This window comes from Triticum urartu, chromosome 3A (assembly GCF_056163025.1).
Source record: "Triticum urartu cultivar PI428250 chromosome 3A, HENAU_Tu73, whole genome shotgun sequence".
NCBI lineage: Eukaryota > Viridiplantae > Streptophyta > Magnoliopsida > Poales > Poaceae > Triticum > Triticum urartu.
Window position 1 is genome coordinate 516,587,828 of NC_141875.1, and position 22,252 is coordinate 516,610,079.

Below are 22,252 nucleotides of genomic sequence, written 5' to 3' on the forward strand. Positions count from 1 at the left end.
ACAGACGTGGGTAACCCAACCGTGCCTGTTGGTATGACTCCTAGATCTTAGGCAAGTCCAAAACGGCCATGAGGAGGACGCTTGATATGCACCCTCTTTATAAAGAGGACAAGGCTTTTTCTTTTTTCCCTCTCGTGCTCAATCGAATCCTTCCCCTGCCTCGAGTTCTAACACCCAAAGCTCGGGTCAGGTGCTTTGGACCTTCAACTATGTCCGGATCCAACCTTCAAGGTCGGTGGATGCCTTCCTCTGTCACAGAGGAGGACATCAAGAAGCTGAGAGAGGCCAGATATCTGACCGCTGAAATTTCGCATAGGCTGCCTGCCTGAGGGCAGGTCATCCCTCCCCCAAACCCACCGAGAGTGTCGTGTTCATCTCCCACTTCCTTTGAGGACTAGGCCTCGCTCTAGAACCCTTCGTTAGGGGTCTTATGTTCTATTATGGGTTGGATTTCCATGATCTGGCACCGGATTCCCTTCTTCACATCTCGTCATTTATTGTCGTATGTGAGACCTTCCTCCGCATTACCCCTCACTTCGGCATGTGGCTCAAGACCTTCGATGTGAAGCCGAAGATGATCGAGGGGCGGCACGCAGAGTGCGGAGGTGCTTTAATAAGCAAAATCACCGATGCTCCATGGCCAGAGGGTTCCTTCCCAGGGGTGTCCAAGTTGTGGCAGCGGGAGTGGTTTTACATCACAGCTCCCCGAAGTGCCAAGTGGGTGGCCGCCCCCACCTTTCGCTCGGGCCCCCCATTGCAACTGATGTCATGAATCAGCAGGGGGCTGAGCTGAGGTCCAGCAAAGGATGTGCCAATATTGCAGAGCCATATCCGAGATCTCTTTGAGAGAGATTTCAGTCTGGTTATGCTAATGCAAGTTATGCTGGTTCGTCGAGTCCAGCCTTGCAAACGTCGGCCCATCCGTATGTGGGAATTCAACCCAAAAGGACCGCGAGCTATTCAGCATTTCCTCGGCATGACGCTCGAAGAGATGTACAAATTGTTCTTCGGACCCTAAATAGAGTGTCCGGACACCACCGAGGATGTGGGTTTGAGCTGCAACCGCCCTACTACCCAAGTAAGTAATCCCATGGCCGAACACACTGTCCTTTTATTTATCATGACATCATTCTAAAAAGTCGCTCTTTGACCAGGACTGGATAACAAAGGCGAAGATGATCAGGTGTCCGGCCCCCCTTCTTGAATGCTTGGACAATCCGGTACTGGACAAAATGCTCGAGCCGGCGTCTTATCAAGTGCCCTCAAAGGAAGATGAAGGGGGCAATAAAGAGGCCGACAGCAGGCCTCACTCGCTACTCATCCCAACCGAGGGGATGAGCGCCTCCGCGAGGGAGGATAACCAGGGGGAAGAATCTGACATTCTTTCTCCCCGGGGAAGGAAGAGGACTACCTCTGAAGATTCGGAAACTAAGGTTTCCAAACGGGAGAAGAAATCTCCGCCAGAGGGTCCTGCCTCGGAGGGTATTCTTGCCGCACAATGTCCGCGTGGGGATCAGCCCTCTACCGAGCTATAAGTAATCAAAAAGTATCTAATAGTGAAAATATCCTACCTTACTTCCGAAGACAATAACCGATGCTTATAAATTGTAGTCCGGATCGTAGCCCTTCTCGACAGAGTTCGTCTTCGGGGGATCTTCTTCCGGAGATGATGGAGAGCGAAACGCCCCCCTGACACCCCGCCTCATGAGGCAAGCGACCCTGAAGTGTCGTCGCGGAGGGTGTCTCCGGATCCGCCAAGGCTAAAGGATAACCCTTTGGCTACCCGGAATCCCCAGTATCCGGCTCCTAAGGAGAGCGGCAACAAGAGTCCGGAACCGTACAGTGTGCGGTCGGACGCACTAAAGGATCTTCTGGGGCAAGCGGCCGTCTCGGAAGCGCATCATACGCTGATGGGTACGGTAATTGAAAGGATTTCATCTGCTGAAAATGGATTGCACGAAGCCTTTATGAGTCTGTTGAAAGGCTTTGAGGTACGTGAAATAGTGTATGTTTTTGGTAGTACCGCACACGTTAGGTGTGCCCTATGCAGATAGTAGCCCCTGAGACTCTGGTTGTCATTGAGAACGGCGGCAACCGAGGATCATATTCCCAGGTAATAACCCGTCTGCCTTTATGTGCAGGCGGCTGAGGCTACGGTGGCTAGCCGAACTGATGGGTTTGCTGAGCTAAAGCGGGAACTTGATGCGGCCGATGCCGATATCATGCTTGTCAACCAGCAGCTTGACGAGGCACAGGGTAAGTGATTGCTCTGGTGATCGTCACATAATAAGAGGAGCATGATGCCAGTATCTTTAATATGTTGTGACTGCAGATGGAGCTGCCACTGTGGAGACCCTTCGGGCGGAGCTTGCCCGAGCCAAGGAACAAGCAAGGAGTACAATGCGGCCGCTCTAAAGGTGGCCGAAGAGTTGAGGGCCGAACAGGCCGCGCATTGCAAGAGCAAGGAAAGAATGGCCAAAATGGCCATAGAGTTAAAAGATGCCGCTGACCATTACCAGCTTCTTGAAGAAGAAAGCCGAGCGAAGGCGACGGACCTGGAGAAGGCCCTGGTAGCTGCCAAGGAAGCCCGCTCCAAAATTAAAGCGATGAAGGAGGAGCTGCATCAAGCTGCAGATATCATGTCTAGGAAGCCTTTCTTGTTGCGGACTAAATTCGAAGATCCGAAGTATGCTCCTCTTGACCGACTATGGAGTTCTGCGGACGCCTACGTGGATTTGGCTGCAAGTGCTGCTGATGCGGCCGAATACTTCAAGGATCAGGAAGATCGCGAAGTGGAAAAGTTGTTCTGGTCACAGTCTCATGCCCCCGTCCGTCCGCTGCTGTTGAATGAGCGGATGGCCGAGTGGGCCGAGCTCCATAGGTTATCCGGACTTGCCATGAGGTCCATTGTGGATCATCTGTGGCCGAGAGGGCCAAGGCCGAATAGCTATTTTAGTTTAGTGCAACAATTCCTTGGTGCCGTGCCGCACATCGATGCTATGAAGAGATCGGCGTGCATAGAGGGTGAGCAGATGGCCTTTGCCCGCGTCAAGACATACTGGGCGGAGATGGAGGCCACCACTGTTGCGACACAGGGTTCGGCCGTAGGCCGAGTGGCTGCCAAGCACTACTTTGAACAAGTTCTTGAAGGCGCTCGTTCGATAGAGGCTCAGTGCTTGAAGAATATTATGTTCTAGTGACATGTACTTCCATTGTAAAAACATTGTTTTATTGAGTTATCAAGGTTGTATTTATACTTTTGCCCGAAAGTACTATGATGCCTCCTGTGCGGCCGTTTATGTATATATGTATATAACCTAAAAGTTTGCAGTCGTCGGCTTCCGCCCCCACGCATATAATGCGGGGGTGTTCGCAGAAAACGTGAATCCACACTTGATCCAACGTCTTGGTCCATTAAGGAGGTGGTAGTGCAGCGAACGAGGCAATCGGACTATATTGCTTTAACACTTTCACTTAGCCATAGGAGTTTGACGGTGGGGCTACTATATAGCCCCTGGTACTTTTGCGCTCGTCCGAACACGGGGTGCGTACGTACATGACCGGGAAACGGCCCTTCGTTAATGTGGAGGAATCCCAAAGATTCCACTGAGTCATCGAGTGGTTCACCAGTCTCTCGCTATATCATGACAATCAATTTTTGGCTTTCTCTACTGAGGTGCTCATCCAGGTGAACCAGGGCACAATCGCAGTAGTTCTCCCAGTGCTACCTTAGCCGATATAACGGAACGTAAGGTACCAAAACGTGGGAGCCGGGCAAACCCAACATTTGACCTAAGACATGATTCGGAGCTGATGCATATAGGGCCAAACTCGCGACGCCGAACACTCCCTAAGGTGTTTGGTCTTTATAACATATACCGGGCTAAACAATGCCCTTGATAATAAACCCCATGTGTCCAGGTACGTGCAATATCCTGACGTGGCAACATTCCAATAACGTCAGCATCCTTCTTGGTTGTGTGGAGTATCCGAAGGATGTGAACAACAAGAGATAGTAAAAAAGTTTACACAGGGTCTTAATCTAAAAAGAAACCTTTGGGCGGGTCCCTGCTGCACGTCTGCGCCTGTGTCTCTGTTGTGTCGTGTCCTGGATGGGTGTAGCACGATTGTCATATGTAAAAGGAAAGAACTTAGGTGAAAGTTGCCGTGCCAAAAAAAAGGAAGGAAGAATTGGTTATTGTCAATGAACTATAAAAATTCAAGAGAAGTCAAGTTGAGCCGGGTTGGCCCTGATTACGCGCGGGAAGCCCCTGGTATCGTCTATGAGGGTTTGATCATTAAACCAATCTCATGTATATGTGGTGAAATGCCGGACTCGTCTAACCGTGTCCGTGGTCTTGACGACCTGTCACTTTTCTTGGTTGGTGAGGCCGTCTAGTTCGCGGCTGTTAAAGCCGCCGCATCCTCTTCCGCACGTAAAAAACGTTCGGTATTTCCGCTAACTGTAATGATGCCACGTGGACCGGGCATATTAAGCTTGAGAAAACCATAATGCGGTATTGCATTAAAACGAGCGAAAGCCGTTCTTCCGAGTAGTGCTTGATAACCACTTCGGAATGGAGCGGCGTGGAAAGTTAAACTTTCGCTTCGGAAGTTATCGGGAGAACTGAATACGACCTCTAGCAGTAGTGAGCCTGTACAGCGGGCCTCTTGGCCTGGTATTACTCCCTTGAAGGTAGTATTACTGTGGCTTATGTGTGTCGGGTCTATCCCCATTTTGCGGACTGTGTCCTGATATATTAGGTTTAGATCACTGCCGCCGTCCACGAGGACTCGTGTGAAATGGTACCCGTTTATTATTGGGTCTAACACCAAGGCCGCCAGTACTTCGTGCCGGATTCTTGTCGCGTGATCCCTACGATCAAAAGTGATCGGGCAGGCCAACCAGGGGTTGAACCTAGGGGTGACAGGCTCTATGGCGCGTGTATCTCGGAGTGCATGCTTGCTTCTCCTCTTTGTCACATGGATCACGTTTACCGTTTTAACTTCTGGTGGGAACTTTTTCTGTCCTCCAGTGCTTTGCTGGCGAGGTTCATCCTCGTCTTCGCTTAGTGTCTCTTCCCCTTTGTGTTTGGCGTTTAGCTTGCCGGCCTGCTTGAAGACCCAACATTCTCTGTGGGTGTGATTTGCAGGTTTGTCGGGGGTGTCGTGAATCTGACAGAGCTTGTCAAGAATCTTGTTTAGGCCGGTTGGTCCTTCTCTGTTGCCTTTGAAAGGCTTTTTCCGCTGACCAGGTCGAGAGCCCCTGAATCCGGCGTTTACCGCCGTGTTATCTGGGCTACCCTCTTTTATTTCAACGCTTGTTTTTGTTGGATCATGGTTTCCGTTGACATCCCTGACTTCGGATGTGCTTGGGTCGCTGGTGTTGCTACGGGCCAACCAGCTGTCTTCGCCCACGCAAAAGCGGGTCATGAGGCTTGTTAGGGCTGCCATTGTTCTCAGTTTTTCTTGGCCGAGGTGTCTGGCGAGCCATTCGTCTCGGACACTGTGTTTAAAAGCTACTAAGGCTTTGGCGTCCGGGCAGTCGACGATTTGGTTCTTCTTGGTGAGGAACCTGTTCCAAAGCTTTCGGGCGGACTCCCCGGACTGTTGGATTATATGACTTAAATCGTCTGCATCCGGAGGTCGGACATAAGTCCCTTGAAAATTAGCCCGAAAAGCGTCCTCGAGTTCCTCCCAACTTCCAATTGAGTTTTCGGGGAGGCTTTTCAACCAGTGCTGAGCTGGCCCTTTAAGCTTGAGGGGCTAGTATTTAAAGGCATGGAGATCATCTCCGCGAGCCATATGAATATGGAGAATAAAGTCCTCGATCCAGACTCCAGGGTCTGTGGTCCCGTCGTACGCCTCTATGATCACTGGTTTGAATCCTTCTAGGAATTCGTGATCCAGCACCTCATCGGTGAAACATAGGGGGTGTGCGGCACCCCTCTATTGGGATATGCCATGGTGTTTGGACGGTTGTAGTATCCGGTTTTGATTTTGTGCCAGAGCATGCTTCCAAGATCCATAGATGGATCTGGTCGCTCCGGATTTTTGGCGGAAGTTCTCACGTAGATCGTGTGTTGACTTATGTGCGACTTTGTTAGCCGCTCTATTGCGGTCACAAGGTGGTAGATCTGGCCGGTTGGCTGTATCATTTTTCGGCTGTGTGGGCTCTAAGGCCTCATCGTCGAATTCAGGTAATAGCTTGCGCTTTGGATAGCTGTTTGTGTGGTAACTTCCACCATACTTTGTTTCGTTGTCGAACACTTTGCTCCACCTGCTGTTGAGCGTATCTTGTGTGGCCTTAAGCCTTTGCTTCTGCTTCTTCAGGCTCCTCGCTGTGGCAATAAGCCTTTTGCGGAGGTTCTCTTGCTCCAAGTGCGTTTCTGGGATGATGTGTGCATATTCGTCCGGACTGTTTTCCTCCCCAGACGGGGTTTGATGAGGTTTATCCTTGGCGTCGCCGTGTTCGGAGCCGGATTCGCACTGTGTTCGCCGTTTGCGTCTTGATCGTGCTCTACCAGCGGGGCGGCACAGTCATCGTTTCTTTTAGATTTGACTGGACTGCTATTTCCTCTTGCGCTGTTATCGCTGTTTTTGCTATGGCGGGACTTAGAGCGGCGCCGCTGACGTCGGCGCTTGGGTTGCTTGGAGGGGGCATCCTCCGCTGTCTCTTCGCCATTGCCCTCTTTGGGTGTATCCACCATGTATATGTCATGTGATGAGGTGATTGTCGGGCACCCTGTGGGCGTTGGTTCCTGTTCGTCTTCTGCATCTTCATTTATGCCTTCAATGTCTTCGGAGTCGAAGTTAAGCATGTCAGTTAAGTCGTCGACAGTGGCTACCAAGTGGGTGGTGGGTGGGCAGCGAATTTCTTCGTCGTCCGCATCCCATTCTAGCCGAACATAGTTCGGCCAAGGTTCTCCTGACAGGGAGAGAGACCTTAATGAATTTAGCACGTCGCCGAAAGGCGAGTGCTGAAAGATATCTACGGAGGTGAACTCCATGATCGACGCCCAGTCGGGTTCGACGGGCATGGATATAAGCGGCTCGGAGTCCGTGGCCGGGGGTGAATCTAGTGGTTCGGCAACACGACTCTCGTAAGGGGTAAAGTCAGCGCCTGGATCTATCGCCGCTGAGAGCGCGACCTCCGTGACGGGGTATATCCCTCCGCTCTCGGACGGCGCGATTTGCTCTGGATTGACAGCCGAAGTAGTTGCGGATGCGATCTCCCGCATACTGTCTGACGGCAGAGTTATGTCATGCTCGTCATGACTGTGCGGCACACCTGCCATGGGCTCGAATCCGTCGAAGATCAAGTCTCCGCGGATAACTGTTGCATAGTTCAAGTTTCCGAATCTGACCTGATGGCCATGGGCATAGCTCTCGATCTGCTCCAGATGGCCAAGCGAATTGGCCCGCAGTGCGAAGCCGCCGAATACAAAGATCTGTCTGGGGAGGAAAACCTCACCCTGGACTGCATCGTTACCGATGATCAAAGGAGCCATCAAACCTTATGGCGACGGCACAGTGGAACTCTCAATGAAAGCACCAATGTCGGTGTCAAAACCGGCGGATCTTGGGTAGGGGGTCCTGAACTGTGCGTCTAAGGCGGATGGTAACAGGAGGCAGGGGACACAATGTTTACCCAGGTTCGGGCCCTCTTGATGGAGGTAATACCCTACGTCCTGCTTGATTGTTCTTGATGATATGAGTATTACAAGAGTTGATCTACCACGAGATCAGAGAGGCTAAACCCTAGAAGCTAGCCTATGGTATGATTGTCTGTTGTCATACGGACTAAAACCCTCCAGTTTATATAGACACCGGAGGGGGCTAGGGTTACACAAGGTCGGTTACAAGGGAGGAGATATACATATCCGTATTGCCTAGCGTGCCTTCCACGCCAAGTAGAGTCCCATCCGGACACGGGACGAAGTCTTCAATCTTGTATCTTCATAGTCCAACAGTCCAGCCAAAGGATATAGTCCGGCTGTCCGGAGACCCCCTAATCCAGGACTCCCTCACTTCCCCTATATCCCCAACACCTGATTGCATAACCAGAAAGTTTCGGGAGTTTATAGGTGGGAATTCAAGTAACTCCTAGAATATCTTTCCAACAGACACATGATACGATATGGGATCTATCATATGTTTGTTCCTGCTTATTTTGCAAGCCAATCCTTTGTTTTTGATTTGATTGAGGTATTTGAGTTGCTTCAATGTCAAGTGTTGATTCCATACCTTTCCTAAGCGGTATTCTTATATTTATATGTGGATGCTAATCTGTCATGATCATCGAGATTGTCATGTCAATTCTTTCCAACCGGTGCGATTCTCTTCAAGATGATCCTATCATTTTTTTTCAACATTCACAAGATCAACTCTAAGTTTTCTCAACGGTGTTTGTTTCATCTGTCCCAAGTTGTCTTTGTTTTCCCCGCCCTCCCACCCTTTTTCTTCAAGGACTCGGAGTTCTTAATCAAGTATCCATTTTATTCATGTGAAGTCTCTTCATCCTTTTCTTTCAATGTTCGTATCCGGTGATCCTCATGAAGATTCCAAGGAAGATTCAAGTTAATCATTCTTCATTCTCTTTTCTTCTCCGGTGGATTCAATTCAAGATTTATCGATTATATCCTTTCCTTGTTTCTAATGTTTTATCATGTCGGTGCACATCTTAATCATCCACCTCTTGATATTCATGTTTATCCGAAGTGCCGAAGATATCTCAGAAGATTCACGTTTTCCATTCTCAATCCGTTCAAGTTATTTCGAGGTGGATATCTTGTTCAAGCCATATAATTCAACTGGTGCTTTATCTCTTTCTCAGTAATCATTTCAACGGTGTTTCTCCTGAGTGCGCCGTAACCCACATGTCTTTTTCCAGGATCTTACCTGACTCTTCTAATTCTTTTCCGGAGTTATTCTCAAGTTCATTTCAAAGTTGACATAAGAATGAATTATCATCAGTCATATGTTTTTCTCCAAGATCTTTCAAATTCTTTTCGTTGTTGATTCAACCTTCATATTCTTCATTATTCCGGAGTGTCTCAACAATTCATGGTGGTGTTTCTCGCCGTCATTCTCGGATTTTGAAGACCGAAGAAGAGTTTCTCCTCCAAATCTTACCATTCTTCCAAAGATGCGAACTTCAAGCTTGTTGCCCTCCTCTCATAATTTTTTTCGATTGTGAGAATTCTTTCACCCATCCGGAGCAATTCAGGTGTATTTTTCAGTTTGATTCTTCGGAGCGCATCATCTCAGAATTATTCATTCCAGCTTTTAGCTCTCATTCTCCAAATCTTACCGGTGCATCGTTCAAATATCCTCAAATCAGTTCATGATCTCTCCGTTCTCATGTATCTAAATTCCCTCAAGCATCTTCATTCATTTTCCAATTCTTCCTGGTAAATTTTTCCTTTGCTACTTTCATTTTCGATTCTTATGGTGTTTCATCCAACATTTCTCTTCCTCGGTTATTTATCAATTCATTCGTTCTTTCCAATCCTACCGGTGGTTCGTTGAAGACATTCCCAAGTTTGCGCTATATCTATCTTAATCCTTTTTATGAGAATAAGTAGTATGCCAAATCCGTTGCTTCTCATCAATCTAAATTGATGAAGGATACACATAACATAATTCTTATTCTTGCTTCATCCAAGTGATTGTTTCTTCTTTCCAGAGTTGTTCATCATATCACATTCTTGGTTAGAGATGCTTCATCTTTTCTTTTCCAGAGTTTCAAGTTTTCCGCATTATCTCGTCGCGAAGCTCCATTGAATCATTGCTAGGCTTCTCCCGGAGTTCTTTTCAACTTTCGTTTCGTTTGATCATTCTTTTATTACCAAAGTTCTTCACGGAGGCTCTACTTGGTGGTTCGTTAAGGATTCCTTTCATTCTTCAATTGTTCTTCAAGATTTCTCTCGAAGTTATGATCCGCCAAGATATACTCTCAAATAAACATGGTGCTCAACACATGTCTTGTTTTGAGGAGTTCAAGCATTCTTCAGCTCACATTCCGGAGTGCAATATTTTCATATCTCATCTTTGAGGTGGTGTTATGTCATTCTTGATAATTTCCCTTCGTGTTTCATGATTCACAAGTTATCAAGAATGAGGTATTTTAAATCCATTAATCCCTTCGTTGGAGTTATCGTGTGTCATATTTCACCTAAAGCCTTCCCTAAGGAATGTTGCTATTGTGGTTCTTATCAATGATTCAAGTTATCTCTCTATCATCTTGATGGAAGAAGTGTTTCATCTATTCTTTGTTCCCGATCAATCGTTGCTTTCGGTGGCAGAATTTCACCTCAGTTTTGAGATGTTTTCCATAAGCCCACTACAAGCGTTTTCGTTTTATTGTTGGTTTTCAACAACTCCGTTTTAAACTTCTTCGAAGGGTGCTTTCCAAGCTCATTTGTGGCAGAAGTTGTCATTTTCTTCTCCATTTTGTTATTCCAATGATATATCTTCTATTATTTCTTTCGGAGGCTTTGTGAGGTTGCTCTCTTCAATCATCATCTCGAATTGTGAGGACCGTGTTCTTTTCGTGATTATCCATTTAACCGGAGTGTCGTGTCCTCTTTTCAAGTTCTTCCCATTCTATCAAGTTGTGCCTCCCTTCTCAACTAGAGTGTTGTCTGAAATCTTTCTTACCCATTGTGCAATTCTTTCAATAGTTCTGGAGGCAGTGTGTTGTTGATCTCATCAAGTGTCCTCTCATCTTGTCAAATTCATGTTCAATTCCTTTCATTTACAGTCGGAGTGCTACCCAAATTATATCATTCTTTTTCATTCTCTATCTTGTTTTAACCGGAGTGTTGTGTCTATCATTTCTCTTCTAACCGGACTCTCATCCAAGTGCTTTCATTTTGCAAAGTTCATATTCTTCGCCTTCCTTTTCCAACCAGAGTGTTGTCGTAATTGATCCTTATCGGCCCTTGTACATCTCGTTTCAACCGGAGTGCTTGCATGTATTTCTTGTCCTTTGCAACCCTTTTCTTATGCCTTTCAACATACAAGGTTTTCCGTAATGTTCCTTGTTCCCCTTTTCTAACGGAGTGTTTTCAACTTTGTTCATCTCCGTTGTATTCTTTATTTCAAGTTTTCAACCCCTCAAGGTTCTTTGGTTTCACTCATTTGTCAAATAAGCAACTTAGTTTTACCTCTTCCACTTCCTCTTCTGTTTTCCCCTGTGCCATCCTAGATCTCGGGCCGAGATCCTCTTGTAGTGGTGGAGTGTTGTAACACCCCGAGACTGTTGCGCCAGGTGTCTTCCAGTTATTCGTTGTTGTTGCCTTGTCATTTTCTTGCGTGTCACATCTTTGCCATGTCATCATCCGCATCGCATCTGCATGTTTTCAAAACTTGCATCCGTCCGGGTCTCCCAGTTCTTTACGTCGTCCGTTCTGAGCCCGTCCACACTTGCACGCGCCCACGGCACCTTCGAAATATTATTTTATAAGTGGTGAGAAAATGTTCTCAGGATGGGATGAAATTTGGCGTGCGGTGTTGTTTTGTTGTCAGTAGGCCGCCTGCCAAGTTTCATCGCATTCGGAGCTCGTTTTATAGCCCAACCGTTAAACTATAGCGGCATTATAGCTGGTCAAACGTCGGACGTTTTCGGTCTCCGGAAACAGACGCCGAGCCTCCCTCTCTCTTCTATCGTCTCAGCCCGAGGCCTTCTGCACAACCCACAAGCTCCAACCTACCCCTCCTCGCGTCCGGAGCCATCGGATCGCGATCGGAGGCTCCGAAAATCCCCTAGAACCTCAACCCTAGCCATTTTTGCTATAAAAGGGAACCCCCTTTCCAAATCTGGACATTCCTTCCCCTCCTCCTCGTTTTCCGCGCCCCCAAATCATCAGCCGATGCCGCCTTCCTCATTTTCAGCGCCGGCATGCTCCCCCGCTGCCACTTGTCACCGCCAGCACCACCCAGCGCCGCCGCCACGTCAGTAGCGTCGCCGTGCGCAGCCAACCCCTACGCGCCACCTCGCCCTGCCTCCCTCCACCTCCCGCACGGGCCTGCCGGAGCCCATCCGCGGCCCTCCCCGGGCCGATCTGGGCCCGAGATGCCCGCACCGCGCCGCCGTCTTCGATCCGGATCGGGAGGAGCCCGATCCCGAGCTCCTCGCGCCGCCCGACCTTCTCCTCCCCGCCCGCCGGCGACCTAGGCCACCTGAGCACGTCAAGGCTCGTCGGAGTGCCGTTGGGGATGACCGCCTCCTCCCAGGTCGCTCGCACCTCGTTCCCCGTGCTCCCTTTCTTCCCTCTCTCCCCCTCACCCGAGCCTCTCACCTCTCTCTGCCCATGGTCAGGTACCGCCGCCGGAGTGCCGCACCTCGCCGTCCCATCGCCGGCCAGCCTCGTCGTTGCTGGAAACGGGCCGACCTCCCACGGATCTGGTTGCCCCTTCGCCCCGCCACCGTCTCCGACCTTCCTCGCCGCCTGCGCCGTCGCCGTACCACCACGGCAAAGCAGCACGCCGGCGTTGACCGCTGCCTTGCGCATGGGCCAAATCCACAGCAGGCCCAGCAGCTCCCCGGCCTGCTTCCCCTCCAACTCATGGGCCAAGCCCATGGTGAGCCACCGCTGCACCTCCCCCTTCCACTGTTGGGATGACCAGTTTTGGCCCGTTTCATGTTTTTTTCTCCAGAATGATTTTCCTTTTATTCCAGGAATTTGCAGTTTTGCAGAAAAGTCCTCCTAGTTCATGCATAACGTAACTCACAAATGATGCATCCGATTAAAATGATTTATATATGAAAGTTGCTTAGAATCTTGTCTAGTTTCATAATATCCAACTTTCATGCATGTTTAAAATGTTTAAACTGTTGTTTGTTTAAATTTGCTTAAATGACATGCTAAAATACTTTAATTCATAACTTAATAACCATAGCTCCATTTTAAATAATCTTTATATGTAAATGGGGCATAAAAATGCCTAGTTTAACATGGTGGCATTACTTTGCATGTTTAACAACTCTAAAATTGTGTATAGGGAAGAACAGTACCAAATTCATATTATGCCCATGAGGATTTACTGGAATTGTTGTTCGTTGTGCCGGCCTTATTTAAACTTGTCTAGATAGGTAGTTTTCATATGCTTCACCTCTTGCCATGTTTAACAACATTTAATATTGTTGTGTACATAAATGAGAGAGAACTAAATATTTGATGTGGTGTTTCGTCAATATGCAACTCGTTGCATATTGAGCTCCACTTAATTTCTAGTGTTGTTTGTTGCACTTTGCCATGCCATGCCTCATTAAACCGGACATGCATCATACTTGGTTGTGCATCATGCCATGTTCATGTGATGGTTGTTTACTATGTTGTTTACTTCTTTCCGGTGTTGCTTCTTCGGGTTTGTTCCGATAACGTCGCGTTTGTGAGGATCCGTTCGACTACGTCCGTTTGTCTTCTTCATGGACTCGTTCTTCTTCCTTGCGGGATCTCAGGCAAGATGACCATACCCTCGAAATCACTTCTATCTTTGCTTGCTAGTTGTTCGCTCTATTGCCATGCCGCGCTACCTACCACTTGTTATATCATGCCTCCCATATTGCAATGTTCAGCCTCTAACCCACCTTCCTAGAAAACCGTTGTTTGGCTAAGTTACCGCTTTGCTCAGCCCCTCTTATAGCATTGTCAGTTGCAGGTGAAGCTGAAGTTTGTTCCATGGTGGAACATGGATATGTTGGGATATCACAATATCTCTTATTTTAATTAATGCATCTATATACTTGGTAAAGGGTGGAAGGCTCGGCCTTACGCATGGTGTTTTGTTCCACTCTTGCCGCCCTAGTTTCCGTCATACCGGTGTTATGGTCCTTGATTGTGTGTTCCTTACGCGGTTGGGTGTTATGGGACCCCCTTGACAGTTCGCTTTGAATAAAACTCCTCCAGCAAGGCCCAGTGCTTCTCTAAGTGTTGGTCTGAACCGAGCTGCCTGTGGGGCCACCTCGGAGAAACTTGAGGTTTGGTTTTACTCGTAGCTAGTCTCATCCGGTGTTGCCCTGAGAACGAGATACGTGTGACTCCTATCGGAATTGTCAGCACATCGGGTGGCTTTGCTGGTCTTGTTTTACAATTGTCGAAATGTCTTGTGACCGGGATTCCGAGACTGATCGGGTCTTCCCGGGAGAAGGAATATCCTTCGTTGACTGTGAGAGCTTGTGATGGGCTAAGTTGGGACAACCCTGCAGGGTTTTGAAATTTCGAAAGCCGTGCCCACGGTTATGTGGCAGATGGGAATTTGTTAATGTCCGGTTGTAGAGAACTTGACACTTAACTTAATTAAAATGAATCAACCGCGTGTGTAGCCGTGATGGTCTCTTCTCGGCGGAGTCCGGGAAGTGAACACGGTTCTTGTGTTATGCTTGAACGTAAGTAGCCTTAGGATCACTTCTTGGTCACTTATAGATTCTCCATCGTGCGTTGCTTCTCTTCTCACTCTTACTTGCGTAAGTTAGCCACCATATATACTTAGTGCTTGCTGCAGCTCCACCTCACCACCCTTTCCTACCCATAAGTTTAAATAGTCTTGATCTCGCGGGTGTGAGATTGCTGAGTCCTCATGGCTCACAGATACTTACAAATAGTTGCAGGTGTCGATGATACCAGCGCAGATGACGCAACCGAGCTCAAGTGGGAGCTCGATGAAGATCTTGATCATTGTTTTGTGTCTTTTCCGTTTGATCAGTTGTGGAGCCCAATTGGGACGATCAGGGATCTATGCTTTTGGGGTTGTCTTCTTTTACTTTGGTTCCATAGTCGGACCTTGATTGTATTCTGGATGATGTATGTATAACTTTTATTGTGTGAAGTGGCAATTGTAAGCCAACTCTTTATCCCTTTCTATTCAGTACATGGGATTGTGTGAAGATTACCCCTCTTGCGACAAACCTACCATGCGGCTATGCCTCTAAGTCGTGCCCCGACACGTGGGAGATATAGTCGCATTGTGGGTGTTACACCGCTCCACATCAAACAGCACTCCCTCGCTTGCCTGCTTCGTCGCCGACGCCGCCGGCCATTTTTTCGATAAAATGGATACATAGATAATTCTAGCGTACACAGATAAAAGAAACCACCACTACTCGTCGCTTTCTAACTCCGACTCGGTAATGTCCTCCTCCGACGTCTGAATATAGGCGTCAGCATGCTGCTCGTCTTCAAAGTCCAACCCGACGTTTCTCATAGCTTCAGTTTCAATTGAGCGGCCTGCTTCCGCAAATGCTTGTCCTCCCGATAGGCAGCTCGCTCCGTCCTCCTCGCGTCCCTCTCCAACCTCCTTTGCTTGTAGAACTGGCGTTCGTCGACGATGTCATGCGGGAAGCGTTTGCGCCACACCACCATGGTTTCCACGTCCATCGCGGCGATGGCGAGGCGACGCTGCCGCCTCCGGTGGACACGACGATCCTCGTCGGTGAAAAGCCGTGGGAGAGCCGTCAGATCCTGCGCCCACTGGCTCGACACGTTGGAAAAATTCATATCCTGACGAGGCCTTAGGAGGCGCCACGCCGCCACGTCGTGCGCGCGGGCCGCCTCCTCTGTGGTGTCGAAGGTGCCGAGGATGAGACGTTTCTCGTGAAACCAGATCTCGGAGGAGAAGGCGCCGGAGCGGCGCTCGCGGACTCCGCGAAAATCCGAAGCGCCCAGGCGGCGGATCGACATGGTGGCGTAGAGGCGGCGAGGCTAGTGAGAGGGGGCGAGACGAGTGGGCGGCGGACAGAGTGTGGAGGGAGCGCCTTCTTATAACGAGCGCCGGCCGCGGAGCGCGCGCGAACCTTTCCCGCGCGCTGGAGCGCCAAAACCAGTGCGCGCTAGGCCGCTTCCCCCCCCCCCCCCCGCGCACGAACCTTTCCCGCGCGCTGGAGCACCCAAACCAGGGCGACTGCATGGCCACTGGCATGATCTAAAACATGCGCGGTCATCAAATGGGTCAGCCCGTTGGGCGCACTGCCGACCCAAAACTAAAAATGGACGGACGCGGGCGGCCGGCCGACCCAAACGGACAAAAAGCGGACAGAAACGCCGTCTGTTTGGGTCGACCTGTTGGAGTTGCTCTTATATTATGGAATCGTCGAGGAAATTGCACAAACCACCTAATTTTGGTGCTAGTTTTGCATAGAACACCTATTTTACAGGTTTGTTGCACAAAACACCACATATTGGGGTAATTCGTTGCAGCTAGGTCTAATCCACCATTTGTATGTGTTGACATGATTTCTGACAAGTGAGTCCAGTTTGTAAGTGCATCGCAGCAAGAAAAACTTGCCGCATCAGCAGCCAACTAGAACTGTCAATATCTCACAATTCTTTGCTTCAATTGAGCTGGATTTTCCCCAGAATATTAGTGAGTGCATGTATGATTTATTTATTTTTTACATTTTTTGAAAATGTTAAATTTGAACGAGTCAACTAACATTGCAAACATCTCACAAACTGTGGTCCAAATGAGCTGCCTTTTTCAAGAATAGTATTGCATACATGTGTGATTTACTAGAATTGTTCTGCATTTTTTTTTGAAAATTTTGATTTTTGAGTAAAAAAAGTTATGAGCCAATGTAAACCGCGGATATCTCGTTATAATGTGACCCAAACCAGCTGAAACTTTCCAGATTCATTACTAGTTACAAATAGCTAATAGCACACCATAAACTTTCATGTGAAAAACATAAGATTGCTACACAAATATAAAATGATTTATAAATAGGCACAATATTCATAAAATAAAATCAGTAGCACCAAGATATGGCATATATTGTTGTCGTCAGGCTTTAGCATCCAAGTGGCTGCCATAAAGCCATTATTGACATCACCAACTCTCACGTACCAAAATATTACCGCCATGAGGTGTTACCATCCAGGCAGTTGACATGTGACCATTATAGACATCATCAAGTCGCACACACCAAAATATTACCGCCATGAGGTTTTAGCATCCAAATACTAGGCGGTTTTGCAATGCTAGTTGACTCGTTTAATATTTTTGTTAAAATTTAACATTTTCGTAAAATGCAAAAACAAACCAATAAATCATGTGTGCACTCACTAATATCCTAGAAAAAAATCAGCTCAATTGGAGCAAGGATTGTGAGATATTGATAGTTCTAGTTGGCTACTGATGTGGCTGTTTTTTTGTCATGGATGCACTTACAAACTGAACCCACTTATCAGGAATCATGTCAACGCACCCAAATGGTGGATTAGACCTAGCTGCAACAAATTACCTCAAAATATGGTGTTTTGTGCAACAAACCTGCAAAGTGAGTGTTTTGTGCAAAACTAGCACCAAAAGTAGGTGGTTTGTGCAATTTCCTCTGGGATCGTCCCGTAAATAGGTGGTAGCAAAAGGGTCAGATCCCGAAAATTTTACAAACTAGGGTCAGATCTCGACTAACTTTCAAAAAATGGTCAAAACACGAAATTTAGCCTCCATGGGTATGTAGTTTTGCATGTTGCAGCGAAGCATCTATATCTATATCTATACCGATATAAAAAAACAAAGCGGCAGATCCAATTAATCTCGGCCATCAAATCATCTATACCAATGTAAAAAGACCCAAAGGGCAGATCCAACTGATCTCGGCCATCAAACTAAGTCAATCCAACGACCTAGACTGCTCCAATGGCGAGCGTTCAACGTGTTTAACGTGCAATTAATATCATACCGAATATTGCGCTAATCACAAAATTAACACACAAATAATAGCATGCCTAATATCCGCATGCAATTAATATATTGCCTAAATATTAGCGTGTGTTGCACGTGCGCATTACTAGTGTCAATCCAATGACCTAGACTGCTTCAATGTCGAGCGCTAAACACGTTTAGCGTGCAGTTAATTTCATGCCAAATAATCACATAATAACACGCAAATAATATACTACTTAATATACGCATGCACTTAATATACTTCCAAATTAACGTGCATTGCACGTACACATTGACTAGTATGTGAAAACAACATTTGTAAGGTGTGACGGTTTCTTTTTAAGAGAAAAGAGAAAAGGATCAGATCTATTACAAAAGTTTACTAAAAGTACAAAGCATCTCAAGCGTAATAAAAATTACATCAAGATTTCAAACAACCTAACATCGCCAGAACAAGCGCCAAAAGCCAGCTAGACACCAATGTCTTCGCCTCCTCTCCGAGATCCGCCCGCTCCAATTGTCCCCCATGGTTGTGATCCCCGCCTCCGATCAAAACCCTCCTCCGCCATATGCTAGGTTCTCGAGGAAGAACACACATGCGGACAGATGGCATTTCTTGGTTTGGCCCGAATCGATTGATCGTCGGAAACATACAACGGTTGGTCTCATCCAGATGCGCTAACCAGAGACACCTCCTCGACGGGATTGTCTTCTTTCACTGAACGAACATCGTCGAAAAGTAAAAAAAAATCTAAAAAAATGTGAGCACCCGTATTAAGTTTAGGACTTTAACCCTGATAAACAGGTTTCACCACAAGAAAACTAACAATCTCAGCTTGTTGTCAGCTGAAAGGGCTATATCTGTAATTACATCACCTCGCTTATGTAGGGCGATGTCACCGGCACACTGTATGCTGGTTGGGAAACTTCCCTGAGGACCTCGTACATGGTAGGTGGTCAACGATTAAGTACTGTATTTTGTGGAAGGAGGTCAGTGGAGAGTGGAGATTGGAGGGTCGGGGGCTTTAGGAACCTTCGTAGTTTGTAGGCATAGCAACACAAGTTACGCAATGCAACTTAAACTATCAACTATTCAGACGCTCGGCCGGACGGCAATTTATAGTTAAGGGCGTGGTGGCGCCTCTAAATTAACCAAACTCACGCTCTCCCAAGTCCCAACACCAATCAAGCACATTGTCATGGACGCTAACCGTGACTCCAGCCTCGCCACCGACGACGAGCTCCTCCAAGCGCAGGCCGAGCTGTGGAACCACGTCTTCGCGTACACCAAGTCTATGTCCCTCCGGTGCGCCGTCGAGCTCGGCATCCCCGACGCCGTCCACCGCCGCGGCGGCTCCATCACCGTGCCCGACCTCGTCGCCGAGCTCTCCCTGCCCCCCTCCAGGACGCCCTACCTGCGCCGCCTCATGCGTCTGCTCGCGCACGCCGGTTTCTTCGACGCCGGGCCAGCGCCAGACACCTACGGGCTCACCCTGCTCTCGCGCCTCCTCGTCTCGGCGCCCGGCGCGGGGCAGGGCCTCTCGCCGTTCGCGCTCGCCATGCTGCACCCGATCATCGTGTCCCCGTCCATGTCGCTGGCGGCGTGGTTCCGCGCGTCCGACGACGCGGCGCGCGTGCCGTTCGCGACCGCGCACGGCGGGCGCGAGTTCTACGCGGTGGCGAAGGAGAACCCGGAGTTCGGCGCGGCGTTCAACGAGGCCATGGCGTGCGACGGCCGCTTCGTGATGGACCTGATCGTGCGCGGCCACGGGCAAGACCTGTTCCGGGGGCTCGCCTCGCTGGTGGACGTCGGCGGCGGGTCCGGCGGCGCCGCCAGGGCCATCGCCGCCGCGTTCCCCCAGGTCAAGTGCAGCGTCCTGGATCTGCCGCACGTCGTCGCGAGCGTCCCGCCGGGCGACGGGGGCGTGGAGTTCGTCGCCGGGGACATGTTCGAGCGCGTCCCGAAGGCCGACGCCGTCCTCCTCAAGGTTAGGCCTAGGCACCTTCCTCGGATCATGGACGAACTTGACTGATCCATGACGTCGCGTTTACTTTGGGACTTTTGTTCGCAGTGGATTTTGCACGGGTGGGGGGACGAGGAGTGCGTGAAGATACTGCGGCGGTGCAGGGAGGCGGTGCCGGCCGGCGGCAGGGTGATCGTGATGGACCTGGTGGTGGGGTCGAGCCCGGCGGACGCGAGGGCCACGGAGACGCAGCTGCTGTGGGACGTGATGATGATGGGAGTGGTGGGGAGCCCGGAGCGGGACGAGCGCGAGTGGCGCAAGATATTCGACGACGCGGGATTCAGCGGCTACAAGATCCTGGCCATCCTCGGGATCCGGTCGGTGATCGAGGTGTACCCTTAGGTTTCCTTCTCTCTTTTTGTTTGCGAGGAATCCTTGATTTCCTTTTGTCTCTGGTATTGTGCTCACTGCGAATGGACGCACTAGAGGGCTAAGGGGTCTATGGTGGCTTGTGGCGTTTTCTTTGACGAAAAAAAATCGACGAGGAAAAGAAAAAGAACCAATCTATGATGGCAAAAGGGGCGCGCCGGCGGCTACATGGCATTTCAGAATTTTTTTTTTCAGTTTCCTTCTGGATTTCTTTTGCGTTCCAGTGTTCCAGCAAAAACTGTCATTTGTCTGTGTTTAAAACTGTCATCATCGTGAGTATATGCAAAAATGCCATCATCTTCTCCTGCTTCTGCTATCAAATCTTGTTAGGAGCTGATCAAATTAACCTTTTATGTGCCATGCGAACAAATACTGATATTCGATGTCCCTATCATGCGGTATTTCATTAGACTTGTTGAAGGTCAAGAAACATGAGCATCAATGTCAAATTTAGCACTTGAACCCTGATGGCAGTGATAGAGAGTGAACCAAGTATAAGAGGGGGTTGATTGCCCAATTAGTTAAGAAACAGCCCCTCAGCCTTTGCTAACCCATGAAACAAGGCTAACTAAGAGCATCTACAACCGGGCGCCCCACACACTCCTCAAACGCTCGGGCGGACCGCCCGGTCACTGACCGATCATGAAATTTCAACCTAGTCGGGGCCCTCAAACGGGCCTTAGACGACCGAGCTGACCGGCACCCCTCATATCCAACCCAAATATGGGACGGATATGGGGGTGCCCGCCACGTCGGATCCAATAGCCCGCCCCATCCCAAATTGCACCAAATCCACCCTCCAGAGCTGCCGGATCCATTTAATCTCTCCTCTCTTCTTCCTCCTCTGCGCCGTCCGTCTCGCAGCTTCGCCGCCAGCTCCGGCAGAGCAGTCCGCTATCTCGTCCTCGGCGTGGAGGACGTCGTCGCCGGCCTGGACAACACCACGGTACGTCCGGCAACTCTCTGGCTCCACCTTGCGCTTGATGTGTTCGACACATTGTCTGACCGAATTTTTTTTGTGATTTTATTAGGGAAAACGATGGATCCCGATGCCTTGTTGGACGAGGAGTATGAACCTACGGAGCTTGATCAAATGATTCAAGATGAGTTCTTCAATTCCTCGGATTCGGGCGAAGAAGTGGTCATGATCATGCTCATGAGCATGTAAGAGAAAATGGACCAACAAGTGGAGCATATTCTCAACTTCAAGGACTCAATCAAAGGGAGAAGAGTGATCAATCGGGATAGGGTGTCTGGAGCAAAGCAACTGCACAGGGATTGCTTTGCTCCCAAGCCTATTTTCTCGGATGATCCATGGTTTTGTCGCCCTTTTCGCATGCGGAAATCATTGTTTTTGTGCATTGTGGAGGGAGTGGAGGCACACGATGACTACTTCAAGCTCACAAGGGATTGCTGCGGACAACTCTCGCTCTCTGCCAAGCAGAAGTGCATGGCTGCTTTGAGGATGCTTGCACTTGGTACTGCTGCAGATGCCATTGGTGAGATGGTCAGGATGGGGGAGAGCACATGCCTGAAGACTACTATCAAGTTTGCTCGTGCCGTGTGTTGGGGAACGCGGTAATTTCAAAATTTTCCTACGCACACGCAAGATCTATCATGGTGATGCATAGCTACGAGAGGGAAGAGTGTTTTCCACGTACCCTCGTAGACTGTAAGCGGAAGCGTTATGACAACGTGGTTGATGTAGTCATCCGTCTTCACGATCCAACCGATCCTAGTACTGAAAGTACGGCACCTCCGCGATCTGCACACGTTCAGCTCGATGACGTCCCATGAACTCTCGATCCAGCTGAGTGTCGAGGGAGAGCTTCGTCAGCACGATGGCGTGATGATGATGATGATGATGAAGCTACCGGTGCAGGGCCTCTCCTAAGCACTACGACGATATGACCGAGGTGGATTATGGTGGAGGGGGGCACCGCACATGGCTAAGACAATGATCAACTTGTGTGTCTAAGGGGTGCCCCCTCCCCCGTATATAAAGGAGTGGAGGAGGGGGGAGGGCCGGCCCTCTATGGCGCACCCTAGGGGAGTCCTACTCCCACCGGGAGTAGGATTCCCCCCTTCCAAGTAATAGGAGTAGGAGAGAAGGAAGGGGAGGAGAGGGGAAAGGAAAAGGGGGGGGGGGCACCCAACTCGGATTGGGCTAGGGGGGCGCGCCTCCCACC

General features: G+C 49.1%; 2 protein-coding genes across 2 annotated transcripts; one reads left to right on the forward strand and one right to left on the reverse strand.

Moving 5' to 3' along the window:
* Window positions 1-15,206: 15,206 nt before the first annotated feature.
* LOC147980342 (AP2-like ethylene-responsive transcription factor TOE2) lies at window positions 15,207-15,686 on the reverse strand. The gene has a single exon (XM_087515564.1). It carries the CDS (start codon window positions 15,684-15,686, stop codon window positions 15,207-15,209), a length of 480 nt encoding a protein of 159 aa, XP_087371690.1.
* A 3,113-nt stretch (window positions 15,687-18,799) lies between these two features.
* Window positions 18,800-20,332, forward strand: LOC125546929 (trans-resveratrol di-O-methyltransferase-like). Its single transcript, XM_048711019.2, has 2 exons — window positions 18,800-19,658; window positions 19,743-20,332. Exons 1-2 carry the CDS (start codon window positions 18,870-18,872, stop codon window positions 20,034-20,036), a joined length of 1,083 nt encoding a protein of 360 aa, XP_048566976.2. The 5' UTR covers window positions 18,800-18,869; the 3' UTR covers window positions 20,037-20,332.
* The last annotated feature ends 1,920 nt before the right edge of the window (window positions 20,333-22,252 follow it).